The sequence below is a fragment of the Tetrao urogallus genome (assembly GCF_951394365.1).
Source record: "Tetrao urogallus genome assembly, chromosome: 12".
NCBI classification, from domain to species: domain Eukaryota; kingdom Metazoa; phylum Chordata; class Aves; order Galliformes; family Phasianidae; genus Tetrao; species Tetrao urogallus.
In genome coordinates, this window is record NC_136825.1 from 6,090,303 (window position 1) to 6,117,090 (window position 26,788).

Sequence of the window (26,788 nt, forward strand, 5' to 3'; positions counted from 1 at the left end):
CAGGTATCTCTAATTCCAGGTCACCATATACTATATTGCTGGCTATAATTCTTGGAAATAATTTGGTTTATCACTGTAGTAAGGTTGTAGTCTTGCATGTTTTTCAGACTACCAATTGAACCTATCCCAAGAGGTGAGTCTACCTCCATTACACATTCTATAAATAAATAATTATTTATTTAGATTGCTTACATGATGTGGCATTGCTTTGAACAACCTTCTACTCTTATTGGTTGAATATCTTTGCTTTGGAGAAACAAAAATTCTGTGGTATGTATAAGAATGCTGGATCACTACCCCCTATTCAAGGTTTTTCCCAAAATTCATTATAAACAACCAGCACATTTGCCCTGCATTGTGAAAATTTTGTATCAGGCTGCTGCTATATACATAGGGGACTGTCAGGTCTGAGTGTGCATTTGAAGTGGATCTGAAATGACCGTTGCTGTTCTCCAAACTGCTGGCCAAGAACTGTCTCCATTCCAAAATACCATGTGGATGTGTAAACATTATGCCATGCTTGAGCTCATAAACCCAGTTTCTCAGCAGCTACTTTGCTTCTAATCAAGGTTGGCTTGCCACCAGCTGCCTTAGACCATGTGCAGAATTGGATCTCAAACACAAAGGTCATCTCTGTACTTCATTGAAAGACCACCATTATCCACCTATAAAACCCAAGGGAAAGGACTCATCTCTCCACCAGCCTGGTGAAGTCTGAGCAGAAGCACAAGTGTGTTGGGGGACCTCTCCCTTTTTCTGGCACGCAGTACAGTATCTTGGTTTTTGAAAGCAGACATTTGCCCAGTTTTGGAGGCAAGTATGGGCACTACGGCAACATATGGCAATATGATTTCATGAGTTTTCACTTCAAAAACGATGGGAAAAGATTCCAGGATGCTGTGACATTAGCTGGTTCCAAAAATACTGTGAATACTAGATAAAAAGAAACTTGTAGTTGTGGACCTCAGATAATTTTAAATAACCAGAAACCATTCTTAGGTCATGTCTTCTTATTCTATTTCAAAAAAGTTCTTATTTTACACTTTTATTTAAGCGGAAGTAAAAGCTATACTTTGTGCCTCTGATACGTGCTGTAACTCTCGTTAAGATGTTTGAATCAATGATTTGTGTTTTCTAAGAGCTGGACAGTTGGAAAATAACACAACAGAAGTCTTGGATCAATGTCCACTGCTGTCTGTGTAAAGGTTTATGCCAATTTCGACTGGCCTTGTGTCAAATCTCTTAAAACTTTGCATGAATGTTTGGAGCAATTTTAATGGGTGTAACTACATTTAACTCTTCCTTTTTGAGAGATTTTTCATCTTGATTACATGCACACCCACCTAGTGGAATAGGATTCATTAACTTCTTTGGCCATGGTCTTAACAGCCACCACTTATGACAAAATGTTTTTTAACACTTAATTTTATTATATGCTCATAACATTGAATAAAGCATTCTGGAAATGACTTATATTGCTTAGATAGTTTATGCATTTTTTTTTTAACACTTGGTTTAGTTGAGATACTCCTGGTCATATGAACCATAATTCAATTTTGCCTCAGTCAGTATTGAGTAGTTTTGATAAGCAGAGACATTGCAGTTTTTATTCACATTTTAATTTTCTGTTTCATTTCTTTATGCTCCTTACTTCATTACTTGGATTTTTTATCTCAATTACAAAACTCTTGTAACTTCATTATGCGTGTAGCCAAGCTGTTGCATTTAATGTTATTAGCATTTAATGAAAGGGTCTTACATGCAAATAGAGAAATGATAGCCACAAGACTCTTCTGGTTGAGAGCAAGGGTTTCCTTACTATCTCCGAATGTAGGGTTTTTTGTTGTTTTTAAGGCAAGAAGTAGAAGTCCCAAAAATACTTCTCTGCATGGTCTATCCCTCACTGTCAATATTGCATTTCTTATGGAGGGTCTGGTTCTTAGAGATCCTGAAACATACAAATGAATTAGATTTACTGGCTGGTAAGCTCCAATACTGTTCACTAAGTCTAAGAAAACAGAGGAAGGCAAATGGAAGCAGCCACTTGCAGTTCTACTAAAAGGCAGAATGAGAACAGTCTTTAACATACATTTTTCTGCCTTTTTCTATCAAGACTACTGAGTAAGTTTGAGACCAGTGGAAGATTTATCTAGTTTTTAATGGCTAAAATTAAATTTTGGTAGTTCAAAGAATTCCCTTTATTCTTCAGTTTTTATTCTAGAATAATATTAAAATATCTTGAAGCTGAAATTTTATCATTTCCCATCTCTAAACTTCTCTTTGAGATTTGTCCTCCTTTTGAACTGCACCAAGACAATGGAACAAGTGTCTTACCTTATTGTTAAGCCCCTGATATTTAGGAATCTTACGAAGATGTATTCTTGTCTGAAAGTTTCTTTAGCCCAAAGCTGAGCAAACATTTCATTGCACATAATGAGTGGGAAGAATGTTGCCTTCCAATCTTCTCTCAGCTTTTCTGCAAACAAACTGTAAGTTCTTCCAATGTATTGATTCTAAATTATTTGCTACCTACACAGATCTTTCAATTACACAGTCTTTCAATTTACTTCCCAGTGGTGTGGAAGATGCCTTAAAGAAGGACACCAAATGTGTGTTTTGAAGGAAGAACTAGAGAGCAGCAGATTCCAACTGAGCAGTCTCTTGGGTTTTCCTTCCCACCATATTCTCACAATCACTGCTATTGTTAATGATAGCCACAGTGGGACAGAGGGAGTCCCCTGTCAATTTCATGCTGTGTTGTCTAGACTTGTTAAAAATGTTAGATTTTGCCATGCTGCTTTCTCTCATGGTGTTCTAAGTGCAGAGAATCTGAAGAAAAAAAAAAGGGGTCTGGACTTATCTGTTCCTCTTCTTGCTTGGTCTCAAAACCATCAAAGTTAATGGAAAGGTATCATTGACTTCTAATTCAAGGAAAAGCACATGTATACTTAAAGCTATGCTGGCAATATGAAAACCTAATACTTAAAATTTCCATGACAGTTTTGACAGTATTTGTTCATCTACTGAACTACTTGAGGTGGAGAAATGTATTGCATCTAACTGATGATTACAGTGATGTTTCGTGTATGTGTAGGAAAAATTCCAAAGGACACTGACACTGCCCAGAAGTACAGACTAGCCAAAACCCAGTCTGCTTCGAGGAGCTGAAATTCCTTGGCAGTGGGAAGTTAGAAAAGATGATTCTGTGCTAGTATCCTGCCTCTGTGCTCCAGTATTTCTCAGCTGGCATATTTTCCAGCCACAGTCGCAGACCATTTTACTTTACCCAAAGCACTCAAGAACCTATAAGAAGGGTATCTGGCAGTTACTGCCCCGCTGCCCACTTTGCACTCCAGAGGAGTGTCTCTGTTAGAAGCCTGGTCAGCATTCTCAGCATTGCTTTTGAAATACCAAAGAGATTATTTTCATGTGATTCATTGAAATCATCACATACCTGAAAGAAATGGAAAGAAATGGAGAATGGTCTGTGACTGAGTGTCCAGACTGCTGCATGGCACTTCTCCGTTCTTCTTGATGATGACTTGGTAAGACTAGATGTTACCATTTGAAGGATGCATCTGATGTAAAGTCCAAAAAATAAGTCTTATGAGACAGTCAGGATCATTCCTACTGGAAAAAAATGAATACGTTTGTAAGGCACTCTGTTGATGACAGCCTATAAAGTGGTACAGCAATATGCAAGAAGTACAGAATTCAGTTGGCTTTTTTTTTTTTTTTTTTTTTTTTTCCCCTCCCACAATTCTTAATCTGCCTTTATGATGTTAAATACAGAAATTACATTTGGGGCTACATTTGGTGCAAATTGGTGTACATCAGGGATGGCTTCTTATAGGAAAATGCAGAAAATGCTTTGTTCCATATGGTTTGATTCATTTACAAAATGAATCCTACAGGAATAATTTCAGATGTGGAAATCTTTAAAATGGGGAAATAAAAACCAGATTTACTGTATTTCTGTTTTCCAGCAGAAAGAAAAAAAAGTAGCACTTCACAGTTACCAGTACATTTCAGAAGATAACGATTGCATCTCAGAACCACTTTTAAATTGTATAATGGCATCACAAAGATTAAAATATTAGTCTTCTTTCCTACAGGAAAGTACTTTACCATTACCAAATGAGAATTGACATTTGAAATATGCCAACTTATTGCAGTGAGCAGACAAACTAAATTCTTGTCTGTGTTCCCTCTCTTTTATCAACAGAGGCAATTTTAGCCTTTATTTAGAATGTCAAGTAGATGTAGATATATTATTACGAATTTGTGTAGAAAAAAGGAGAGGAGGTAAATTGTAAATCATAGTATGATCTATTTTTACTTTCATATAAATTTTCAGGAGTCAAACAGACCATCCCAGTTAATAATATGGCATCAATTATGTTGTCAAAATGAAGAACACAATATGATTTTAACAGTATTATCATTAGGACTCCATACCAGAGAGCATGATGAAGATGCAATTGAGTTGGTAAAACAGAAGTGAATTTCCTTGCAGAGTGCATAGTGCCTGACTATAGTCTATGGAGAGCTTGTATGTCTCTGAAATATCTTTTTAACTGGAATACACTTAAATTCAGTTTTAGTATTGACTTAGTAGACAGTTAAAGATGTGAAGATTTTACATGTAACTTCTCATTTTCACTTGCTTTACATTTTCTGTTGATTTTTCCTCATGGGATACAGTTCTGAAAGTGCAGAAAATTTCAAAAATCATTAAAAAAAACAGGGCTTGTACTAGGCATTAAAATTTGTTCTTTTGTTCTTTTTTTGGCATTCTGGATGCAGGAGGTTTGGGTAAAGAAAAGCATCGATTTCAGAGGTGAAATTAGAGAATACCTGTCTAACGTGTACATTTCAGAGAATGTCTTTTGAGAAAGGAGATAGAATTGTGAGCTGGGACTTGATAAGTTGGACAAGATGGTTTATAATTGACATTTGTGTGTCTGCACATATTTTTCTGAAGCATTAGAGATATGTAGTTCTCATGGGATGTCAGTTTTTGGCAGGATAGTGTTGGCACATGGTAGAGCTTCATTGATGCAAAACAAAAATCTGTATCTAGTATTGCATATATAATGTAATAGAATTACCTGATGAAACTTCTTGGGTTTTGACTTGGTAAAAAGGAGTGTTTATTGCTACATGTTTTACAAAACCAAGAAATGAAATAAAATCATAACTGATTAATGAGCTGCATGGAAATATTTCCTCAGTGCCACCCACATTTCTCTGGCCCTGATCCTGGAAACACTTCATCACATGTGGATTTTTATGTGTAGACACTATGTGAAAAATACAACATAGATTTCCCATACTTCGGTCTTCTGGGCTCCAAGAAAGAAAATGACAAGATACTTGATTTCACTGATCAGGTTTTTTTTTTTTGTATGAGGACAAAAATTGTAAATAGCTTCATGTTGATTAAATTGTTGGGAGTTGATCACTGAATGATGGCACTCAAATTTTTAGATGCTTTATTTTTGCACGGCTGTACCATAACATGCTTAGATTTCTGCTTAGATTAACCTGATACCAGCATTAATATTGCCTAAAAAGTTAATTGTAACACTGTGCGAAAGTGCTATGCTAATACTGTGGGGTACAACATTTTTGTTCTCCGTGTTACCAAACATGAAACTTGGCCATATTCAAAGTGAAACAATGCATATTTAATTGGGAGACTATCCAGATTAAATCTTGAGTAAATCCAATTTAGAGGACCACGTTTCAGTCTGTGCAGAGGCTTTGGAAGATCACTTTAAGAGCTAGCACATTCCAGTTGTAAACTTTGACAATCGTCCTCTAATTTGTGCTCCTTTTTTTAGTCAGGTTTGATAAGGACACGGAAGATCGAATTCCTTATATCTCCATTACCTCAGCAGCTGGCGCAGGAGCACAACTACACATCACCTGCTGGGCATCATCCTCATGTCTTATATAAACGAACAGCTGAAGAAAAGGTGCACCGGTACACAGTAGAGTCCAATCCCAAATCCTTTTCTCTTGGCCATCATAGAACTCACATTTACCACAAGTATCACGCACAAGCGAATGGTTACCATCATGGAAGGTTTCAAAAGCAACATTTTTGTGGACGTCGCAAGAAATGTATGTAAGGAAACTTTCTCTCCTTGTTTGAGATAGTGGCTCTTAGAGACTGTATGGTGATAGCTGCAGTTTAGTCAGCTTTGTGATGGAGATGTAATAATTTAAAATAGTATGGCTATAAAGGGAAATAGATATGGGAAGTGTGATTATTCCTTTAAATTGACTTCATAATTTCTTTATTAAGCAATCAGAATCACTGTTTAGTTTATCTAGATCAAAAGATCCCTTGCCTGACTTTTTTTTTTGACATTTACATAGTTTTCAGTAAGGTATTCTGTTTCATATTGCTGCTCTTCCACAGATAGTCCCTGAACTGTTCCCTGTTAGTTTGGGGAAATATAATTAATTAGGCTTAAAGATGGAGGAGAAGCTTTCTGAATCATTCATTTATGAAGGATGGAGAATAAATCTGTCGGAACTCACCGTATGATAATGAAATTTTCAGCAACTGAGAACTTCCTAACTAAACTGTTTAAATAAAATTTTGGAGCCACTTCCTAAAAAACATTTTAAAACATATTATCCTGCCAAGGTCTATTCCGAGTCTTTCATTAGGCCCCAGATTTCTAAGCATTTTAGAGTCCCTTTGGACTCTATATGTGTACTTAGAATGTTCAGTTGACTCTCTTTGAAAGCTGATCTGCTTCTGACTTGAATTTCTTAATAAGGGTCTTTTGGATTTAGGATTGCTCACAGTATTGAAGATATTGTCAATCCAGTTATATTCTTCCAGCTTCCTGCTTGAGCAAGTGAGCAAGTTCCTTTTCCAAAAGCCATAAAGGGAATGCAGAGAAAAAACAAATAGAAGGGAAGGAATGAGAAAGGAGATCTCAGAAATGATGGCTGTCTGAGACTGAGGCCTATTTGAAGCCTGAAAACTGCTTTTTAAAAACTGACTGCTTCTTCAGAAGCCTTGTTTCCTGAATTGAAAGCTAGGCTTCAATGCCAGGTGCTGTGATTCAAATTGTAAACTTGTGCATTCTGAGGTAGGTCAAAGCTACCTCATTACATACAGGAGACCTTTTCCTCCTATCTGGTTTTCGTGCTGACTGCTTCAGAGCAAACAAAATGTTGCTAGAATAGCTCATGTGCTCTGTGGTATCTTATTTTATTTGTGTTGTTCACTTGAATTTCTTACATCTTATTCACTCTATCCTCTATTACTGCCTGTCCAAATTCAGAACTATTCATGTCCTCCTCAGCTTTTACACAGTGCTGGTTCCTGTATTAAATGAGAACATCTAATTTGGCCACCTGGAATAGAAAATTTTAGCTTGAAAAAACAAATGCACAAGCACTGAGTATGCAGCAGAACAGAAATCAATTCTATTAATACTGCCTATATTTAAGATTAATTTAACCTAACCTAGGAATGAATCAATGCTTGCTGAACAGTAGGAGGGAAGAGCAGTCTGTCATAAAGACAGCTTGACCAACTCACCATATTTTAAAATTTCCTGTGTTGGGAGTTTGTAAGGGCTGGAAAAGATAATCATCTTTCAAACTCCTTCTCACAATCTGGCTTCAGATCATAAAAAGCGACTAGTCAGTAGACCATGCTTAAAACATATTTCTGCTTAGGTTCTGTAAGCAGCAGTGAAGCTCATCCAAGAGCAAAATTCTACTGCTTGTAGATTAGTCTACAGAACATGTAAATAGGAATACAAGAATCTTACTTTTGTGGTATTTCCTTTCTGTGCTGGTAGTGGACATCTGTTGTGGAGTTTTTTTATGAACCCTGCTATGTAAGTAGCACATCCCAAACTCCTCAGGACAGGCCAAATGTGGGTATTCTGTTAATTTTTTATTTTTATTTTTTTCCTACAGATGCCACCATTTTATTATATTGGTTATTTATTTATTTACTTTACACTATATGTATGTGTGTGGTTTTCTTATTTAGTTCTCTTCTTGTAATCATCCTACCCTGAAGAAGGAATCAGATCTTCTTGATAAATATACAAGAGCTTCCTGCCCAGAAGTATTACATACTGTAAAAATAATCTAAGGCTCTAAATCTTTGTTATTTCCTTATCTGATGAAAACTGCTCACAAATGATCTGAACTCTTCCCCAAACTGAGTTTTATTTCCTTTTAGATGCACCTAAGCCACCCACAGAAGAGACATATATTCGTTCAGATGAATATGGGACTTCTGCTAGGTTCAGGAGATCATCTGCTAAAATTCAGAAAAATGGAAGTCTAAATGTTGAAACTCTTGTTGTGGCAGATAAAAAAATGGTGGAGAAACATGGCAAGGAAAATGTAACAACATATATTTTAACAGTTATGAATATGGTAAGATCTGATGTACTTGAAGTGTGTTATGACGTTTTTCCTGTGGAATATTGTCCTGTCAAACTCGTATCTTTCATCAGACAAATGGTGATAGCAAAAAGAGCATGCACACCTTACACAAACTCTTCTTCAGGTGTCATCTAGTGTATTACTTAGGTCAAGAAGCTTTTTAAAAAAAGGGTTTTTAGATCACTGTCGTGTAAAGAACATAAATGTTTGGAAAATATTTAAAAATGTTAAATTCTAAAATGTGTATCGTGCAGTACAAAGGAGTCATTCATGAGAAATAAAAATTCACTTTGAATAAGTGGAGTGGTTTGGGGCATAATTCTGGGTTTGGATTAATCCTACAAGGTATATAATTTCATTAATGTACTGAAAATTGAAGCTGAACGTGATAACTCAATTCATGCGTCTAGTCTACTAGACTAGGATTTTTTTATATATGTAGTTGATGTTTCTTCTTCAATAATCACTGCAGGTTTCTAGTCTGTTTAAAGATGGAACAATTGGAAGTGACATAAACATTATCGTTGTGAGCCTCCTCCTTTTGGAACAAGAGCCTGTGAGTTGTGTCAGAATTTTTGTGGTGCATATTTTGCTTCATACTGTTCACAAGGAACACTGGACATTCCCATTTTATGTATGTGAACTTTCATTAGAGTTTGTTATGATATAAAATGTAAGAAGAACACTGAAATAACAAAAACCTCAAAAAGCATGTTTTCTACATTCCATGTTTTTCCATTTTTTAATACTAAATCTTAATTTTCACTTAAATGTTCTTTAGAACCTTAAGATAAATCTTAACAGTAATCCTGCATTTTCTTAGAGAGAGCTGTAAAGAGAAATCTAATTAAGAATCATTTAAATACATTGAAAGGTTTTGAACTAAGCTCTCCAGTGTAATAATCAGAAGGAAGGAGTCAAAAGTCAGAGTGTAGACAGCATACAGCAGAAGTGGGAATGGAGCTGACTGTTTTGTCAATGGTCCTGAAAGAGAAGAAGAAAAAACCTTTCTGATGAAAAGAAATTTGTGAGGTATTCATTTAACTGGATAATATTTGTCCTCCAGAGAAGTATCACACATACTAATCACAAGGTAGAAAATATTTCAGCATTCAGCTTAATTGGGAATCAAATGTATTTGTATGCTGTAATTCCAACCATTGACTCTGAAAATATTATTTGGGGAATGCTTCAGTTTTATTCTATAATTCTAATACATTCATTCACCAGCTGGTCCTCACAAACAATAAATATAGGAATGCGTAAGTTCACACAGAGAAAGAAAAATCCCTATTCCCTAACTAACTCTTCTTCCTTCAGTGATCTTTCTCAAGTACTGATGGAAGCATCTTATTTCTGTCTTTGAAATACCTACAGGGTGGATTACTGATTAACCACCATGCGGACCAGTCACTGAATAGCTTTTGTCAATGGCAATCTGCTCTAGTTGGGAAGAATGGAAAGCGCCATGACCATGCCATCTTGCTTACAGGTTTTGATATCTGCTCCTGGAAAAATGAGCCCTGTGATACTTTAGGTATGATATGAAAACTTCTGGATGTGAACAGCAACATCTTCATTTATAGACATTGCAGTGTCTTAAAATAAGAAAAGTCATTTTTTGCATATAATGTTAGACTTGTTGAACAGGAAAAAGCAGTACTACCATGCAGTATTAATACTACATAGTTTTCTTTGAAGTACCTAGCAGAGAAAGATTTCCAGAATTATTGCATTGAAGACGTTCTTCTGAATTATCACCTCTGGAAGGAATATTTGGGATTCTGAAAATGTTTACGAGCCATTCTGATTAGATTTGTTTTGACCTTCTTTTATTTTATATATTTTACATTTTATATTTTATATTATGACTACTTACCCTTTTTGAATGAGATTCCTCCCTTATTTGGGAACAGTAAAGACACGTAGGGGCAAAGAATAATCTTTACCAATAAAGTGCAATTAGGATGGTTAGGTTTGTGTTGCATTAACTTCTGATACAGGATCTCCTTTATTGTCAAATAGAAGTCTGCTTTAATTTTTCCATAATAAATCTGGTGAAGAAGAAAATCATATTGCATCTTTACGCACCATGATAGAATGGTTATTAAGATCAGTGTAGATGATATATGTATTTAGCATTCTGTAGAGGAACAACCTTTTCTACTGTCTCCTTCCTTCAGGATTTGCACCTATCAGTGGTATGTGCAGCAAATACCGTAGCTGTACCATTAATGAAGATACAGGCCTTGGACTGGCTTTTACAATTGCTCATGAATCTGGACACAAGTAAGTTACATTTCATGAGTCTCACCTGCTCCTTCTATAGCTTAATTTGTATGTGAATGGATGCTTTCCTGTGAAACCTACTCTAGGGAATTTGCTCTAGCAGGAGATTTGGACTAAATGATCTCCAGAGGTCCCTTCCAATCCTGAGGATTTTGTGATTCTGTGAATTCTGGCTAACCACTGGCAGTACAGTAGCATCACTACTCTCTATGGAACAAACCTGAAATCAAGGCTTAGAGAAAGTGTGGACATACGGTCACTTTACTGTGTATCTTTCAAAAGCAGTGCTACTGTATTCTGTTGTTTGCTCAAGGCATGAATCCTTCTGCATGGCTGAATCAGGACTATTTAGTTTTCATTGTACAAATATGCTCTACAGTATATACTATGACCTAATGTCTACATGAGTGACCCTTTCACAAGTTTCTATACATCTGAAGGGAAACAAGGAATTAAAGAATAATCCAGCTACAAGTGAAGTCCATGGGAACAGAGCCAATGCATTCAGTAGGACCAAATATGTAAAATGCGTAGGGCTTGATCCTCCTGCCACACTAATGCAATTTCACTGACCTCAGTAGATTTTTAATGCGCTTCCATCAGAATTAGGAAGAGAATTATGCCCATAGCTCATTTTTCAAGAATTACCCCCTTTGGTAGACTAATCTTCCTTCTTATTTGTTTTCTTCTTACTGACTTTGAGAGATTACACTTGGAATACCTTTTCTTCAGTGTTGATTTTTTTTTTTCTTTTCCACCACTGCTTTTGATTCTTACATTACACAGCCTTTGGTATACTTCTATACTCTTGTCTAATGATATGCATCTTACATTCTGGAAAACATCTACCCCAGATACAAACCGGCTTTATTATCCTATGTTCATGTTCGTGTTCCTGAGACTACCCAGGGTAACGTGTAAAATGACAGAACTTGGTCTCTGTGATACAGAGATTTGTGGAAGAAAAATGTCCTCAAAACTATTGCCAGGAAATCCAAGCAATCACAAATACACAGAATGCAGCTTTGGGAAGAGTACTCAGTTTTATCATCTAAAGGTGTGAGGTACTTCAGTGCAATTCTGAACATTCAGGATCTCTGTCTACTGATCAGTGTTTATATAACAGGTTAAGAAGTGCTCTTACACTGTGTTTGTCTTGGAGAACAAGTGATGTTCTGTGGCAAATAATGAAAGTTCATACTGTGGTAAAAAGTATTTCTTTGACAAGATGATGCATAAAGGACATTTCTTGGAGTTTTCTCATTTCACTCATCGTGTGTTTTTGAAAGTTACACACCTCTTTGTTACAGTCTTTTTATGGTTTCATTTAAGTACTTTATGTCTTTACCTGAAAGTTTTAACATTTTCTTTGGGAGTTGAGAGCCCATTATGTCAGTGGATATTAAAACTGGATTCTTTGGCTGCAATGCATGTGAACAAAGATTGTATCTTATAAAAGATTATAAAATATTAGCTCAGTTGGGACTTTTTTTTGGTCCATTTGTGGAATGAGCCATATATTTTAGCATGCTTGGAGCCACAGTTGATGGCAACACATTCAGTAACTGATGAGCCTGCAGTGATTTATAATAGAGGACTGAGCCCAGTAAATTGGATATTCTCTTCACATGCACACATTGCATTTATAAAGTTGCCAATGAATTACAATGTTGAAGTAACAGACTATGAAATTTCTATTCAGAACATACTGAAATTCACAAATACCCTGTATAATGAGTAAATACAACATAGTGAAACAAAACCTATTAAATTAAATTTATTATGAAAATTAAATTTATTATGATCATAAGCTCCACATCATTTATCATTTTCAATGTGGCTTTTACTATTGCTTACTTATTATTAATGCTACTAAATGCTTCTTTATATACTATGCATGTTTTCCTCAACTGGCCCTACATGCTGTCCTTAACTAGTAATAATAGTGACTCTGGGGTAATTTCTGTACAACAGTTGTCTGCACAACTCATCAGCTGCAGTTTTTTTGTTTGGTTGACTGACTTTTTTTCTTCCTTATAAAGTACTTAATATTTTAGAGATGTGAACATAGAGCATCTAGAGTATAAACCTGATTTTGACATTCATTTGCTTCATTTGACTAGGACTGCAAAGACAAAGAACAATAGTTTTCACTTGAACTTCTTAGTATCTCTCTGTTTCACCATGATATTGCATGGAATTCATCATCTGTTAATCTGCTTATTGAAGAAGGTGATATAGTAGATTCTTCTCTGTATTGCCTCTAAGTGTTCCTTCAAAGAGCAATATCATTAGTAGCAAGAGGCAGTTGACTCCAAATACTGTAAGTTGTTGGCTTCTTATGGAACGTCCAACAAGGTGGCCAAGTGCAGTAGTTGTTTTTGTAAGCACAGGGAAAGGCTTTCATGACTGAATGCATGTGCTCATTTTAGATGTAGCATGAAACAGATGATAATAACTTTCACTTGCAATTCATGAAAAAACAAACAGGCAGGATTTCATGAAAAAGTAAGAAATGGTTAAATGTAAAACTTCTCATACAGTCTGCAGCTGGTAATTAGATGCCACTGTCTTGTCATGGGCTCACACTACAGAGCCCCTATTCATCACCAATATGGGTCTTTCTTGAAAAATTACTATATTTTTCTAATTAGACTGAAGGCAGTAAAATCTGAATGCTACTAAATGGAGCTTGTTTCATAATAACTGTCATTTTTGTGGTGCTTTGTGCTTGTTTTCAACTCTGGATTTCAGTCATAGAAGTGTTGCCTGTAATGTGTTTCTCCTGCCTCAAATTGTTTCTGGCTTCTGATTAATCAACATTTTCACTCTTATGTATGGCTCTTTTTCAGCTTTGGTATGATTCATGATGGAGAAGGAAATCCTTGTAGAAAAGCTGAGGGAAATATTATGTCTCCCACACTCACAGGAAACAATGGAGTGTTTTCTTGGTCTGTATGCAGCAGGCAGTATCTCAACAAATTTCTCAGGTAGGTCAGATGTAAATCTGGGCCAGAGCCAGGGAATGTATCTTACTAACTGGGCTTGAACTTTTGAACAGACATAAAAATTACTTAAGTGTGAAACGTACCTCTTTCAAAATCTACTCAAACCAGTGCACTATTTGAGCTCTCACACTTGGACTTTTGAGGCATACAGGTGGTATGGTATTTAAGTGCCTTTGTCCTGCCTCATTTCAAAAGAATGACTTTCATCTTCTATGAATATCCTACATTAATGTCTGGCATATCATTCCTTCTCAGGCATTCCTGTCAGCAACTAGGTTTGTTAGAGAATTAGCAGGAAATAAACATAAAAGAGAGCAGTCAGTGCTACCAAAGTCATTACAAAATGTAAATTAACATTAGTGGACTTTCTCCCTAAAGTTTCTCTCTTGATCTAGCTCGTGTCATGAGTTTTAAGTTTTAATTTTAAGTTTTTCATACACTTCTCCTGGAGAGAAAAAAAAAAAAAAGAGAGAAGATCTGAAGATCTATCTATTTCTCCGGAGTGTTAGCATTATTCAGTGATGCTTTTAAACAAGCTGTATTTTAGTTTACATTTGATGTCATCATAACTGCACTCTTTTCTCGTAGAACTTTCCTTTTATTGAGTTTGTTGTACATAGGGAGGCTATACTTCATTATGCAAAAGTGTGTAACAGGTATCAGACAGAGATCCAGTAAGGATCTATGAGGATCTCTGTAGATCTAGGATTTAAAGTAAGCAAGAATCAAGCACCTATGTTCTGTGGATCCAATGCTCGAATTCCCATTTAGTATCTTAAAGCATTAAGGGAAAAGGGAAAAAAGAAAGAGCTCTGGTGATTTTGCCTTCCTCAGTGATGCAGCATATTCAGATTACCCAAATTTAGAATTAAAAAATCATGTAAGCCCTCCAGTGTGCAGTATGGCCCAAGAGACTTACACTTGGAAGATATATCCAAAGTGATCTTCCAAATATATGGTTTCTCAAACACAGATAAAGGAAAAAAAGTAGACCATAGCACAGCTTTGGCATTTAGCTGGATCCAGCCGGCCTAAAGCACACAAGCTGCAGCAGGCTTCTGTTTGTCAATCCACACTATGTGAACACTGAAATGAGCTGGTATCTGTGTTGTCTCCATTGTTTCCTGATTTGGGAACCCACTTCAGGAAAAAAGCAGAATAGATTAACTTGTTCTTGGTTATATGCAAATAAAGAGAACTGAAGAAAGTGACATAATTCTTTTTGTCACAACAGCCAAAGCCTGGAAATTCTTGCCTCCATAAAAGTTTGCAGGTCATGCTATCAACAAGATGTGTCAAGATCTTTTGGCTCCTGCAACCAGATATTCTTATTTCAGTACATGACTATAAATCTAATTAAAAGTACTGTATACCATGCTATGTGTTTTTACTGTTCTGTAACAAATTGTTTTGATACGAAGATCACAGTCATTATTACTACATTCTCATTATAGTACAGCTCAAGCTGCCTGCCTGATTGATGAACCTAAGCAAACTGGACAGTATAAATACCCTGACAAACTGCCAGGGCAGATGTATGATGCTGACACCCAGTGCAAATGGCAGTTTGGAATAAGAGCAAAAGTGTGCAACCTCAGCTTTGTAAAGGTACCTATTGATATTATTGTAACGCTGTAAATATGTAAAAATAACACTGAGGTTTCCAGAGGCCAGGACTATTTATCTACCATACCTTGCTTGGCAATTTGCTTTGAAGGCTTTTTGCCTCCTTTTAGAGATATCATCATTCCAGAGGAGTTTCAAAGGGAAATTTGTTCTTTTCAGGAGTCGTAAGAAGTGCAGTTGAATACATAAGACCCAAGACCTTGCCTTTATGCTTATTTCCTTATGCTTAAGGAAATGAACAGGCAATACAGCTTTGATGAAAACTTTCATGGGATGTGGGAGGTGGCAAAAGGAGGAAGTTTCTTGTTTTACTACTATGCATTAACTGGGAAGTCTGGTAAGGATTTATAAAGTTATACAAGAAAAAAGGGAAACTGACCCAACTTTGTGATGAAGGATTAGTATTTTTTCTTCTCTTCAGGATATTTGCAAATCTCTCTGGTGCCATAAAGTGGGTCACAGATGTGAAACAAAATTCATGCCAGCAGCAGAAGGAACAGCTTGTGGTATAAATATGGTAAGTGAATGACAAAAGGGGAAACATTTTAGCAGAATTTTTAAATAACATGGGAAGTTTTGGGGTTCTGACAGCCCAGGACCATCAGCTAACATGGATTTTTTGGAGAACATTACCCAAAAAATATATTCTGCAAAAGAACAGTTTTGAAGACTTGTACTTTAAAGATCTTAAACTCAGAGCTTGGACAGTGTTCTACTTCGGAGTTCTTGTCAAACTGAGAACTATCTCAATTGGAAACATTTGGTTTATTAGGCTAAAGCACTTGAGCTTTTAAATGTCCTATTTTTTTTTTTTTTCTGTTTTGCACCTACTAGGTGCCACTAACTCTGATGGGATATTTTTTGGCATTCTTTTGGCAGTGGTGTCGAAGAGGACAGTGTGTCAAATATGGTGATCATGGACCCAAGCCTGTAAATGGCCACTGGTCTGCCTGGTCTGAGTGGTCACAGTGTACTCGGACTTGTGGAAGTGGGGTCACATATCAAGAAAGACACTGCAACAATCCAAAGTAAGACATAGATATGAAAAGGTATTGTTTTTATACTATTTATGTTATTAAAACAAAAGAAAACAAAAAGAATATAGTCAATTTCTTGAGAGAAATATGTGTGAAATGCTTCTCAGGCTCTTTTTCCATGTCCAGTAAGACCAGTCAGTAGCTGAAGGACAGGCGTATGTTCTGCTAGTAGAAAGCAGTGGCTGACTGAAGACTTCTAGAATACTGAAACATCTATACAGCCCAACTTTCTGAATTTATTGTGTGACACTGCAGTTTATCAAACACCTGCTGCAGTAGAGAAATGCCACACAGACACATTCACACCTAATAATTTAAGAGTAAGTGAAATAATTCTTATAAGCTATTAAAAGACTCCTGATGGGATCAGACTATCTTGTATAATAAACAAAAGTTGTTTAAAGTCAATATCAAAATGGTTGTAGACAGATGACTTTGTATGTCTGCCATGTTCTTTGTATTCTTCCACGTTTCACAGGTCATAAAGTTGCTGAGCCATAGAATTGTATGGTACCTCATAAAACATTTCTGGTTTGTTCCTCTAGTGAATGTCTTACTGCTGTAAATACTACTATTCCACACACTACTATTTCATGGTAGAAATGTTATCAGATCAAAATCTTTTCCAAGTACTCAAATTACTGCAACTTACTAAAAAAAAAAAGATTTCACTATTCCATACAAAACTTTAACATGCACATCCATATGAATTTGTCATTGCACACAATAAAAACAGCATTTAAACTACAGTAATAATAATAATAATAAAAAAGAAAACATGAGAAGTTTATATGAGGCTGTAAGGAACCCTCATACCTATTATAGAGTGCTACACTAGTAATATCCAAGCTTCATATATTATGTTAAGGGAAAATGCAAAAATGTAAATTAGTTAAAATAGTCTTTATTACCCTCAGTCAGTCAATCTTAGCAGATTCATAGCAGAGCATTCTCAACCTTTTCTGTCATTTCTCTGTGGTTTTTCTTACATAAAACTAGTTGGATATTTTCATTTTTAAAAGTATTTAGCAAGAGAATAAAGCCTTAATTTTGTCATACATATATCAAAACCTTTTTCTTACCTTAGAGCCTGTTTTTCCTGCTACATTTGCATGTATGGATGTCACTTTCCCCCTGAGGCAGAAAAAAGTACATTAGTTGCAATGTTTCAGATTGGCTCATTGTAATAATTAGTAATGATTTCAAATGATGTTAATGCAAAAGCTCTTCTTTTTGAAATGTGCCTTGTTGTAGCACTTTGAATTTAAAACTTGCATTCAGAGTGATCTGTCTATTCTAACTTCTGTAAAACCTGATGTAAAACCAAATGTCAGAACTGGACTGTATCTCTACAAAATCTAATTTTATTGCAGTAGTGTTTATCCAGTAACTCCAGTTTATCCAGAGCAAAGAGAATAAACTGCAAATCTCTCTCAGAGTAAGAGTGATTAAAGGACTGTATAAAAGCCATCTACACAACACTGTATAACAGTGAATGAATATTCAGGTGACTGTATTTCACATCACAGAACTTTCGTATGTAAGTAGAATCATTAGAAAAATGATCCTACCCATTTTCAATGTTAAACCATATGGAAAGATTTATAGCCTACTGACTGTTCATTGTTCACTTCTAAATCTACAGATAAACAAAGAATAATGATTCCTTTCTTTCTGAACTTCTGAAATACATTTCAGATGTTTATACATTTCAATATATATATTATTTCATACGTAAGATATTTATTTCAGTCTTCTTAATCCAGGTTTGTGTAGGAGCTAATGTTTGTTTTGTTCAAATGCCTGATAGATGATTTTGGATAGCAAAATTCTGAGAATGCCAATAAATAATATGTGTTTGTATAAGAGATTATGACAGGGGCTGTGGATCTCTGAAGAACTGACTGGACTCTAACATGTTTTTTTAAGATTAGTACTCCATTTTTTCTGAACAACTGACTTAGGAACACTGAGGGAAACTTCTAGGTTTCTGGTGATTTCAGTGGTGACATACCTTACTTAAAAGCTTAAAGACAGGTGAGGAATGTAGCTCCAGGCTGCTGCTTATGAAAATCTCATTATCTGTGTTTGTATGTGAAATTCACCTCTTGAAAATGATATCCAACCAATTCAATTTCCTTTTGTTTGATAATTACAAGATGGATGTTTTGTCTATACCCAAGCAGCTCTGGCTATGGCTTCTGAATTATCACCTCAGTTCTGTGTGAATTTGTAATAACAAACACGTATGGAGGTCATCTGTAGAACATGGCCAGCAAGATTTGCTAAAATCACTATGTTTCTCTAAATTGTCCCAGTGTAAATTCATGGATCTGGTTTTCACACATCACATTTTACAATCAAGGTACTTTTCCAAGATACAAATATGTTAAATCAGTTAATAGTTTGCTGAGAAAGAACCTAAAGAGTGAGAGATTTAAATGAATACCTAAATCATATCTCTGATTGTGAAAGACATTTTAGACCTTTTGAATATGTGCAGAGAACTACTGTCCATCTTTGTAACACTGTCATAACATGGCCATTATATGAATAGGAAGTTGAATTAAATTAATTACAAACCATGGGAAAAAAAAGTAGTCCAGAAATTTCAGTTTAATTCCCTATTCAGTTTAATGCATTAAATGTTTCCCCTCATCAGATTACTTCCATGATTTTATACTTCATGTTGCATTCCAGTGAATAGCAATTTTATTTTCCTTCATTGTTCATTAAGTGTATTCTGAAAAGGGTAGAAACTGTACAACTTATTTAAGTTCCACTTGTAGCATTTTAATATTTGACTCTTGTATCAAGTGGAGTTTGGCAGCTTTGTACTCATGCTGCTTTTACAATTCATTCTTTGGACACAGATCTTTTGCAGTCCTTTCTTACTTAGTTACTTACTTCTCCAGTTATCATCAGTATGGCCTCAGTTCTATCAGCATTTATTCATGCAAGCATCTTTACCAGCCTATGCCAAAGCTGGGAAGGTACGCACATGAAAGTTTAGGCTTCATCTGCACTCAGGGCACTATACTGCTATAGTGGAATACCAATGAGCATGGTAATACTCACAGAGCTTCTGTTAGCCTCAAAGCTAAAACCTGTTGGTATAAACCAACTAACAGAAGCATGATTTTATCGGTGTAGATAATAGCCTTTTCTCTGAAATTTGCTTTTATAGCCCTTTAGATTCCTGTGAGTTACTTAACACTTCCTGACATCATGATGTAAGAAAGGAAGTTGGAAACGCTTCTATGGATTTTCTGGCCAGCAGTTTCAGTAATGGGAGTGTACTGTAAGATCAAAATACTGCTGTGACAGGGCTGGAGAACAGAATGCCTGCTTCAGTGTTTCCCTAGTTTGGTGGAATTTTATACCATCTTCAAATACAAGCCTGTGGCTAGAGATCATGATCTAGCCATAAATAATTCTATTATATCATTTATTTGGTGGCATTTACTTGGAATAAGGTTGCTTCTTTTCTGTACACTAAAGCAGATTTGTTCTCTGGGGTAGAAGAGGTCAAAAAAATCATACATGTGCTGAAGCTGAAAAGAAAATCTGTAGAGACTTGAGTAAGAACCCAACACTTGGCTGACTTAACTGCAAGGTCCCCCAGTTGCAAAGTCAACACAAACACTCCTGGACTTCATGGATGTTTCACATCCTTCCTGCCCTTCAAGGAATGAATTGCCACCACCTAAGACAGAAAATCTGACTCTAAGACCTTTACTGCTGTACTGTCTAGTATCGGCATAGTTAGTAGATGAGCACAAGAAAAGGTCAGCTAAAGTGTTTCTTCCACAGTATGTTTCTCTGGTGCTTCAACTCAGTTTTAAATGGAGTAGAAAAGTGTTTCTCTCTTCGAGAAAATTTGGATATTGTGCACATTCCAAGGCGACTCAAAACACGAGAAGCAAGCCCCAGCATGGTTAATGGCTTAGATGTATGAGAATTAAAATTTATAGTAAGCAATGGTGTAAAAATAAAATGTATGTGCATTTTCTCGTTCTTGTTGCACCAAGCTGTGTCCGTATTACTCCATAATCAGAAGTTGCTTGAGATACTTGGTACAGCTTACAGTTTACAGTATGCTTTTTAAGGCTTTAAACAAGCAATACTGATCATACTTGCTGCACCCATACCTTTTATATTAACTATACATTTAGCTATCATTTCTATGTAATATTTTACATTTAAATATGTATTTGATAGTATTTATATTTAAATTTATCTTAACTACTACTAATTATTAAATAACTAATAATTTGTCTAAGTACTTTTACTATCTCATATGTTTTATGCTCATTTTTCCCTAATGTGTGTATGTGTGTAATATGCTCATGGCAACCACTGAAAGATCATAGCTTATTTTCCAAGTTTTCCTAATTTTTAAATATCATAGTATAGATGTGTGCAGAATTGGTTTGTTTTTTTTTTTTTTTTTTTATTTGATGCAATAAATAATATAGTATCACAAAGTTCTTAAGAGTTTGGGGTTTTGAAGACTTGGCTCAATGCTTGCAGATATATATCTGAGAGCAATGGAACTGCAAAAATAACATCAGTGGATTCTTAGGAGATCCAGAGGGAATAAAAAAGTGAGTGAGTATATTTCTCAGCAGTTTATGAGACCCTTCAGTCACTTTAAAAAATGCAGTTCTTACATTTTTACATTGGCTTACAGCTGTGTGCATAGATCAAGTAGTAACAAACACACACACGTACATATTATTCTGATAGCATAAGATATGAGCAAACTAACAGAATGCATTCTTTTCATCCTCTCCAAAGTAAGGGAAATTATGGTTTGTTGAAGCAGATATGATACATTTGAAGTTACCCACAGATATCAGTGGTATCTTACAGGAGGCAACTATGCATACTTTCCTACTACCTTTCACTGTTTTAAACCAAGCTTTTAAAAAACGATTTACCAGAAAATAAAAACAACGAAATGTGATTATTTTGTTCTCATCTGATCGGTTTTGTGTTATCCTTTATTAACTCCCAGTGTGATAGGCAATTTTTGCACATGTTCATTTGCATTACAGCAGAGTAAGGATAGCCATACAAAAAGAGTGAAATCAGCCAACACAAATAGCCCTATAAATTTTAATTAGCGAAAACACTGTTCACCTCTAGATGTTTGCATCTTTGCTGAGATTGCAGTGATCCATGAAGATAATTCATGGCAACTGCTTTGCTGGGTTTTAGCAACTATGAAAATTAATGGTTTGCGTAAGAAATACTGATTCCCCAAGACAACTCTTATTTTCTCTGTTAATGTGTGTGTAACATGCCAATCACATAAAAAGTAGGTGTTGCCAATGATTTTTTTTTTCTTTCTTTTTAAGGCCACAGTATGGTGGCAAATTCTGCCAAGGTTCCAGTCGTATTTATGAACTTTGCAATAATCAGCCATGTCCAGCAAATAGCTTGGACTTCCGTGCCCAGCAGTGTGCAGAATACAACAGCAAACCTTTCCGGGGATGGTACTACAAATGGAAACCATATACTAAAGTGGAAGGTAATTATGCCACAGCTTCGATGGACAAAGGCAATTGCAGGAAGCAAGCTATCAGCTGTAATTCATCCATATTCGTTAGGCAAATATCACCCTGATGTAAGCAAACAGAAATTCAGTTGGCTTATTTGAGGTATGTTTGCTTTCCAGCGTAGTTGAATCCGTCCTCTTATGTGATACCATCTGTACGAACACGCAGAGTTCATTTCGGTTGAGAATTTAAATCTTTGTCCTTAGCATGACTCCCTCGCCATTGCTGTTCCTTTCTTTAATATTATATTAGATATATTTTAGTATAAAGCCAAAATAACAGACAACAACAAAAATGCCATTAATTTTTCTGCATGGGAAATGTGAGCTCACACAGTAAAACTACCAGAATCTTCTTTTCTACGGAATGGTCTCAGATTTCAAAATCTAATCATAAACAAAACTCACTTTTCTACTGGTACAGTCCTGTAAGAATCAGAAAGATAAACAATGTACTGACGTACATCTTCTGAAGTCATCTTTCACTGAGAGATCTTTATAAAATTTAGGTATCAATAGCTATCTCTTGTCTTTTGTGGAATTAAATAATATTTTTAATTTATGCATCTTAATTCTGTAAATACTTTGCATCAGTATTCTCCACTGTACTCTTGATAACACGGTCTCTTTCTCAAAACTGCTACAGATGCTTTGCCTCTGTAGAAAGTGGAGTCCTAATTACAATTGAAAACCCAACTGAATAAAAAAGAATACTGTTTCAAATTTAATTTCATGTTCCTGAACATTCTATATTGCTGTATTGGTATTAAAATAATGCTTTGTGTCAACACATACAATTGCATCACTGTATTGGCCAGCATATAATTTATCAGTCCTTTATAAGCACTATATGTGAATAAGAAGAAATTTGATTGACAGTTGCTTGGACTTTTTAGAGGAAATGTGCCTTGCTTAGGGGAAAACCTGTTCCCGGTACTAGCTTCCAGCTGAGCACTTGTGCAATCTTATCTTTTTAAAATTTTAATAAACATTAAGTACAAATATTGCAATTTCCAATTTCTCTTAATAAAAAATGAAATTTGAAACTGGGGACAAGTAGAGCTGAAATCATGGCCACATCAGCAAAGCTCACACAATGTGCCTGCTTTTACACTGCTGTTCAACTCTTAATTCTCTGAGTATGTGGACCATTAAACCCACACATTGTTTTAAACGATATTTGGCTGTAATTCCACCTATCTTGGGATCCTAACATGTCAGGACACAATTAATTCTTGTAGCTGCTAATTGTCACCTAGGATGCAGGAAGAAGCAGCTGGATGCTTTGTGTTGCTTTTTTTGTTTATTTTCAAGCCATGCCCCTGGTCTAGTAATACTTCTTTGTTTTTGTTTTTTTCCCTTCAGAGGAAGATAGATGTAAATTGTACTGCACAGCTGAAGACTTTGACTTCTTCTTTGCAATGTCCAGCAAAGTGAAGGATGGAACCTTGTGTTCTCCTAATAATTACGACGTTTGCATTGATGGAATTTGTGAAGTAAGATAAAATTAAGTTCCTTACAATCCTAATGTCTCTTACTGTTCCTTTTTTCCTTTTTTTTTTTTTCTTTAATAATAATAAGTGGGAAATTGATTCCTTTGTAGAAAATGCAGCTGTTTCTTCAAATCTCTTGTGTCTGAGTCCTTCACTTCTGCCTTTTGGTTGCAGCAAGTAGGGTGTGATCATGGACTTGGTTCCAAAGCTGTACTGGATGCTTGTGGAGTTTGTAAAGGAGATAATTCAACATGCAAGTTCTTTAAAGGCCAATACTTGATCCAGCACAAAGCTAATGGTAAGGAAAGCTGTTCCACATGATCATCAACTCATTGCTCTGCTGTATCCCCATGTAATATATATGATTCCTTGCTCATTAGGGCAGTGGTTAAAAGTCCAGATGTGAACTGAAAATCACAGGGAGAGTGAGAGAAGAGTTCACATTTCTCCTGTTTCTTGGTAACAAGAAAGCTACGAACATAAGTCTTGGTTAGTTAATCTGCAGGCATTCCTCTTGTTTCTTAAAACATTTTCCTTTTATGTATGAATTTCCTTTTTAAAAAGATTTTAGGATTTGTGCAAGTGTGTCAACAGTTCTGATTGGAATGGGACAATGGAATTTCCCATTATGTGTACCATAAGAAGTGAAACACAGCATAATGCCAAACAGGAGAGTATTTCCATGCCCATTTTCAAATTAAATTGATTGAAAGCAATCCAGTTGATATAGAGGATGAGCCAGTCACTAGGATGAAGACTTTTCTTTAGTGGTCTATTACAGGTTTGCTATAAAATCCTCTCACTGAAGCACAATCTCTTTACCCCCATGGATATTTCGCAGATCCATTAATTGAAGATATAAGATATGCGACATCTTACATCTCACTACAGTGAGATGTAGCAGGAAATTATTTAGGATATTGTTATACAGAAATATAATACTAGAATAATCTAACTGTGCTTTGCAAAATGAGCTGTGTGCAATGTGAGTGCTGGAGGCTGTCAGCAGTGTATGAACTGACTGTAGAATGAAGTAGTGATCCAGTGTTATATGGGGCACTGTGGGGGCTCTATCACGGTGCATCTGACCTCAAAAAGATTGTTGATGACTGAAGTAGGACCTTCCCTACTGTAGAGAAATACAGGGAAAACATAGTAAAACATTTACAGTGAAACCATCATTATTCTGTTCTACATTTTTCTAAGGTGAACTTGCTGCTTCTTGTCTTGAGTGACACAAAAATTCTAGGAATTGAAATACCTCAGAGTCACTCTGATTACAGACTGCATAGGGGGGTTAAAATCAGAACTGCTTTCTTCTTATGGAAATGGAGTAACTTTGGTAGATCAGAACAGCTGCCTTCAGTATCTTTCAAATTGGCTCAAGAAGGAGAAGCCTTCTCTGTCTGTACAACAATTGCAAAAATGTTGCTTTACTTCTTTTATTTCAGACTACTATGCTGTGGTCACTGTCCCAGCAGGAGCACGCAGCATTCACCTCCATGAAATGCAGATCTCCACCAGCTACCTCGCAGTGCGCAATCTCAGTAAAAAGTATTATCTAACAGGAGACTGGACAATTGACTGGCCAGGAAAGTTTCCTTTTGCTGGAACAGTTTTTGATTATCAGCGCTCATTTAACCATCCAGAGAGTCTATATGCAGCTGGACCAACTAATGAGACGCTGGTCTTTGAAGTAAGCTTTTTTCTATTTATTCTTCCCTTGATGTCTATTACAGAATCAGTATCGACAGCTTTAGCTGTAGCTCTCAGAGAGATTAAAGAATAGCGTTGACTCATGATAGTATTCAGACTTAATTGTGTAGTCATGCTAGATTGAAAGGCCTTTCAGCAGTTCATCAAGGTTTGAAGTTTACAAAACTGTCACAAATTCAGTGAAAAGAAAGGTGCATAGAACATAGCGTGTAGCATATTTTATTTCTCCTTTGCTGCACAATGGTAGTAGTGATTATAAGCACATCCCACAAGTGGTGTGCTATAAAATTTAGTGATGCAAAAAAACAAATCTCAGTTATGCTATAGGGCTTAAAAGTAACACTTTCAAATAGTACCTTGGAAAATGCAGGCATGTGTAGTCCTTTTTACGTCTACCTTGGGACACAGATGGTCTAAGCACCACACATTAGGCTCCTGGGTAGTTTCTGTTAATTAGGTTTTATTGGCGATAGCATCTAGAATAAAAACTTTTGTATATGTTTATCTCCCACTCGACTTTGTACTACTTACTCTGTCTGCCAGATGTCCTGTGTTGAGACTACGTTGAGGAGAAAGTAAATTTGGTACATAGATGGTTTGATACACCAATGCACTGAAAATGAGCCACAAGTACTTCTGTTGTGGGAAACATCTCTGCATTGGATTGCCTTACTAGATTTTCTGTTTAAATGTATCAGAACATCTGAGGGTCGATATCTGACTGAATCACCTAAGTGGACTGTTCACCACATTAGTTGTCCTGCTTTGTCGGAAGGCTCTAGCAAATCCCTGCATTTTAACTTGTCTGTTATGTGTGTTTTGATTAATCCTGTTATGGGAGAAGGAAGAAGCACTCCCCAGGAGAGATTCAATTCCTTCCCACATCTTCCAGCAATACCCTCTCCAGCTCACTAGCAAACACCCCTTTCTCTGGAGAGTATGTGGGGAGCATGAGGGCTGTACCCACTCTGAGGCAGTGGTTGGTGGTTCTTCATCCCATCACGTAACACCGTAACTGAACACTGCTCTCTGCACAAGTTTAGCAGGAGCGGTTAACCAAGAAATCTGCATCCTGTTTCCATTACACAGCTTTGTTCCTTTAAACTTAGAAACACAACAAATATAGACTGTGATATGAAATACATTCTTCAAGGATTATTTAAACTTTCACAGCTATTCAGTCAAGTTTTATTTTAAATACTGAGGAGCCTTACCATTATTCATACTGAGTAATGTACTTAAGCATCTATTTAAGCACCATTGAAGCTCACAGACCTTGAACATATGTTAAAGTACCTTAGGATGGACAGTTTGACATAGGAAAAAGGTGTGTATTTTAGCAGATTATCACAATTTGCAATCGCTTTTTAAAGTATAGGTTAGCAAGAACATTTTAGTCCAAAGAAGAGTTTTGGCCTACAAGTTACAGACATGCTTCCATGTCCATAAATCATTTCCAAAATAGCCATATAACAAAGAAATAAGCATACATACTTATGAATGTTATGAAATGCTAATCTGAACTCTCAGGAATCTTATTTGTCATAATACAAAGTAAATTGAACACCATTATTATAGAACTAAAGTATGAATAATAAATTGCCTCTAGATGACTTACTT

At 35.9% G+C, this 26,788-nt stretch overlaps 1 protein-coding gene across 2 annotated transcripts in view; it reads left to right on the forward strand.

Moving 5' to 3' along the window:
- The window catches only part of ADAMTS18 (ADAM metallopeptidase with thrombospondin type 1 motif 18), a gene marked incomplete at both ends in the record, with an annotated part of 66,648 nt that overhangs the window by 20,716 nt on the left and 19,144 nt on the right, over positions 1-26,788 (forward strand). For both annotated transcript variants that reach the window (XM_079541421.1, XM_079541420.1), the window contains 13 exons: positions 5,847-6,129; positions 8,228-8,427; positions 8,909-8,992; positions 9,814-9,973; positions 10,620-10,725; positions 13,578-13,715; positions 15,188-15,341; positions 15,781-15,876; positions 16,239-16,387; positions 21,760-21,932; positions 23,325-23,455; positions 23,627-23,750; positions 24,904-25,148. In XM_079541421.1, coding sequence (XP_079397547.1) covers positions 5,847-6,129; positions 8,228-8,427; positions 8,909-8,992; positions 9,814-9,973; positions 10,620-10,725; positions 13,578-13,715; positions 15,188-15,341; positions 15,781-15,876; positions 16,239-16,387; positions 21,760-21,932; positions 23,325-23,455; positions 23,627-23,750; positions 24,904-25,148 — 2,043 coding nt within the window. The remainder of the gene's footprint in view (positions 1-5,846; positions 6,130-8,227; positions 8,428-8,908; positions 8,993-9,813; positions 9,974-10,619; positions 10,726-13,577; positions 13,716-15,187; positions 15,342-15,780; positions 15,877-16,238; positions 16,388-21,759; positions 21,933-23,324; positions 23,456-23,626; positions 23,751-24,903; positions 25,149-26,788) is intronic.